Source organism: Anopheles nili, chromosome X, assembly GCF_943737925.1.
Source record: "Anopheles nili chromosome X, idAnoNiliSN_F5_01, whole genome shotgun sequence".
Classification (NCBI taxonomy): Eukaryota; Metazoa; Arthropoda; class Insecta; order Diptera; family Culicidae; genus Anopheles; species Anopheles nili.
In genome coordinates, this window is record NC_071293.1 from 14,087,013 (window position 1) to 14,090,249 (window position 3,237).

At 36.0% G+C, this 3,237-nt stretch overlaps 2 protein-coding genes across 2 annotated transcripts; one reads left to right on the forward strand and one right to left on the reverse strand.

Annotated features, from left to right (window-relative positions):
• The first annotated feature begins 627 nt into the window (after positions 1 to 627).
• Positions 628 to 2,358, forward strand: LOC128729278 (rabenosyn-5). Its single transcript, XM_053822943.1, has one exon. It carries the CDS (start codon positions 703 to 705, stop codon positions 2,305 to 2,307), a length of 1,605 nt encoding a protein of 534 aa, XP_053678918.1. The 5' UTR covers positions 628 to 702; the 3' UTR covers positions 2,308 to 2,358.
• Positions 2,340 to 3,119, reverse strand: LOC128729279 (acyl-CoA-binding protein homolog). The gene is made up of 2 exons (XM_053822944.1): positions 2,988 to 3,119; positions 2,340 to 2,817 (listed from the first exon to the last, which is right to left on the reverse strand). Exons 1-2 carry the CDS (start codon positions 3,000 to 3,002, stop codon positions 2,563 to 2,565), a joined length of 270 nt encoding a protein of 89 aa, XP_053678919.1. The 5' UTR covers positions 3,003 to 3,119; the 3' UTR covers positions 2,340 to 2,562.
• Between the last annotated feature and the right edge of the window lie 118 nt (positions 3,120 to 3,237).

The window sequence follows — 3,237 nt, forward strand, 5'->3', positions numbered from 1 at the left end:
ATACTACAAAAAAAAATTGTCTTTTTTATCATGCACATTCATCATCGCATAACGAATTTTTACCCAGTTCAGAGACCAACGTGGTTTCCAATAATCTTGAAATGCTGAGATTTATTCATTCTAACAACGTTTGAATACTGATATGCATCCTCGAAAGTACGTGTGGTTAAAGTAAAAACGTAGAAACATTATCACTCTAATCAATTGAAATACTGATTTCTTTGTTTTCGCAACTCATGATTTTTTATACTAGTTGAAAAAAAGTAAACAAGACCCCTTTGAGCTAACCCATTTGTTTATACATGGATCCAATTTTCAGGGTCCTGTCAAAAAATGGGAGTGGGGTGTATATTGAGTTTCTGCGAAAAAAGCTATAAAATATATTATTTTACACGAAAGTTTGACTATGATATCAAAATTTATATAGTGAAAACTATGTTCGTAATTTAATATTACATTTAGTAATTTAAGAATATTTTTTAGGTGACTGAATTTGTTATGCGAATACCTCTCAATTCGATTCTGTGGTGATTTTTTTCCGTGTAACGCTTGGGTAGCTGTCAAAGAATTGCACAATAATATACATTACATTTTTCCTTGCTTTGACTGGGAAAGTGTTTGATCAAGGCTAATTATCGTTTGCAAACTATTTTTGTGTCTGGAAAAGTCATTCAAGTGTTTTTTTTCAGTTTACACAGTCGCATGGAAACGCATAAAACGATGTCCGATTCGGAAAATGGATTTGTAAGCGGTGACGTGTCTACGGCAACGCCTGGAGCTTTCGTCGATCCTGCAGGAAATTTCAACGAAAGTGGTAAAATCATTGAGGGTTTTTTATGCCCTGTCTGCAAAAGTGATTTGCGATCACCAGAACGATTGACGTTACATGTCGAACATGAACATTCTGATGAACAAGATCTTTTACGGTCCTTGAAAGAAATGTTCAACTTTGCTCGACAAGGTATAACACTGAAAGCTAAGAAAAAAAATTCACTTATGTCCACCATTAGTGAACCATCGTCAAATATATTAGAGGCAGCAATTTATAGCAGCGGAGCAAAAATACCCACTGGCTTGACACAAGAACTTGTGAAGCAAGTCATCGGTTATTATTGCGACCATTCTATGTACTTTAAAGCTGTGCGAAATCCTCGTCTAGAGAGATACGCGGCCGAGACAAATAAACTGATAATCCGATTAGACAAACTTCTTCATGACTGTCCTACTGATGTTGATCAAAAGAAGCGACATGAGCAAAGCAAAGTGCCATGGGTAAACGGAAAGCTGGTAAAATTATGCCCAGGTTGCGCTAAAAGCTTTGGCATTACTCGTCGTCAGCATCATTGTCGTTTATGCGGTGCGGTTATGTGTGTGAACTGCTCACTTTATTTGAGTTTTAAAGATGCACATAGAATTATTCAACCAAGTTCTATTTGCTTAACGAGCGTCATGGCAGAAGCTTATATAGATGATAAGGAAACTAGTTCTATGTTACAAAACAATTTGAATAGTTTTCGTATTTGTGACCACTGTATGCATTTGTTGATGAACCGGATGGAGATGCAAGATTCGCTATACAATCAATCTCAGATGGCAAAGGTATACGAACGGTTATATCAAGAACGAGCGGCTATAGAGCCAAATGTACCCATGTATAGACAGATATTAGATAGCTTGTATGAGGGAGATATAATGTTTCGTCTATCAGATGCTACGATTCTACGTGAGAAAATTGGGCGAGCAGCAGAGCAACTTGACATAATCAGCAAGACTATTCTTGGGCTACCTTTCGCTACTGGTAGTCGAGAAGAGGCATTAAAGAAAGCTATCCGACTCGCCTGCATCTCATATATTAAAGAACAAATGCTTTCGATACCGGCTTTGCCATTAGAGGAGGAAATTAAGAAGATTCAGTTACGCAACAAACAAGAAACAGTCCGACGACTCGAGCAGGAACGAATGTTAGCCTTAGAAGCTTACGAGCGATATGAGCTACAATTGACCGTAGGGGCCGATTTTTCCAACACGAACGCGGTTCCGAGGACAAAAGCTGTGAATGGACGGTACGGTGTGGCTCAGTGGGCGATGGATAATTGGAGTGGAACTCAAGTCGGAGCGACTAACACTAGCAATTCGGATCCCCTCATCGATCAGATTAATATAGTAAAGGGATACATCAAGCAAGCACGAGAAGCTATGCGATTCGAGGAAATTGTCACTCTTGAGCGTAATTTAACTGAGCTTACTCAGGAGTTTTATTGTCAGCAACAGTTAATTGATAAAAATCAACATGTGAACAATAAATAAATAATGTTTTTTTCTGTATAATAATATTATTGTAATAAATCTTGTTTATAATTCAAATCTGGTCAAATGATTCGTAACATGGATATCATAAAGAAAACAAAATTTATGGACTGAAACATATGAATTGGACTAGCAATTCTGATTTATAAACAATAAAAGTTTTAATTTTAAGATAAAACACTACGCTTTAATGACAGTTAACAATGCTTTTATAGTTTTGCTGGGCCTTAAATTTTAAGATTATAATAATCATGGTTATTGTAATCCGTGTTGTTCGATCAAATGGTTCACCTTATCCACGTAAGCTTGCATGGCTGCGTCCTGTGAAGTTCCCTTCCGCCCGTTCCAAGCATCCCACTTGGATTTGCCTTTAAAATCTAGGAATCCTGGCTTTTCCGTATTACAATCACCGATCGTCGATTGTTTGAACAAGCCATATAGTTCAAGAAGATCTTTATCCGATGGCGTAGTCTTAAGTTTTTTAATGTCCTCTATGGCTTTATCAAAAAACTGTCACAAATAAAGATATAATAGTTTTGAAACAAATAAAAACAGTTAGCATACTAATCAACAGGAATATAACAATAACAAGGGATCCAAGCATTCTTCATTGAATAAAATAGACCTGCATATTACAATTCTATTATTACTTCATTTTATTTATTCAACCGCGAATTTACCTCTTGAAGGGACATTATAATAAAACTGGTCGTTTTTCTCAAGACAAAATAAAACGTTTTTATAATTAGCAGGAAAATAATTGTTTCACTTTCTTCAAAGTCAAACCTAAATAGTGTATGTAGTGCAATTTCGGAATTGATTCACACAAAAATAGCTTATAAAAACATATAACCCTACAAGTCAATTTTGTTCTAAAACTCATCCTACCCAGCCAGACAAATATCTAACTATAAGCCCAAATCGTTCTGT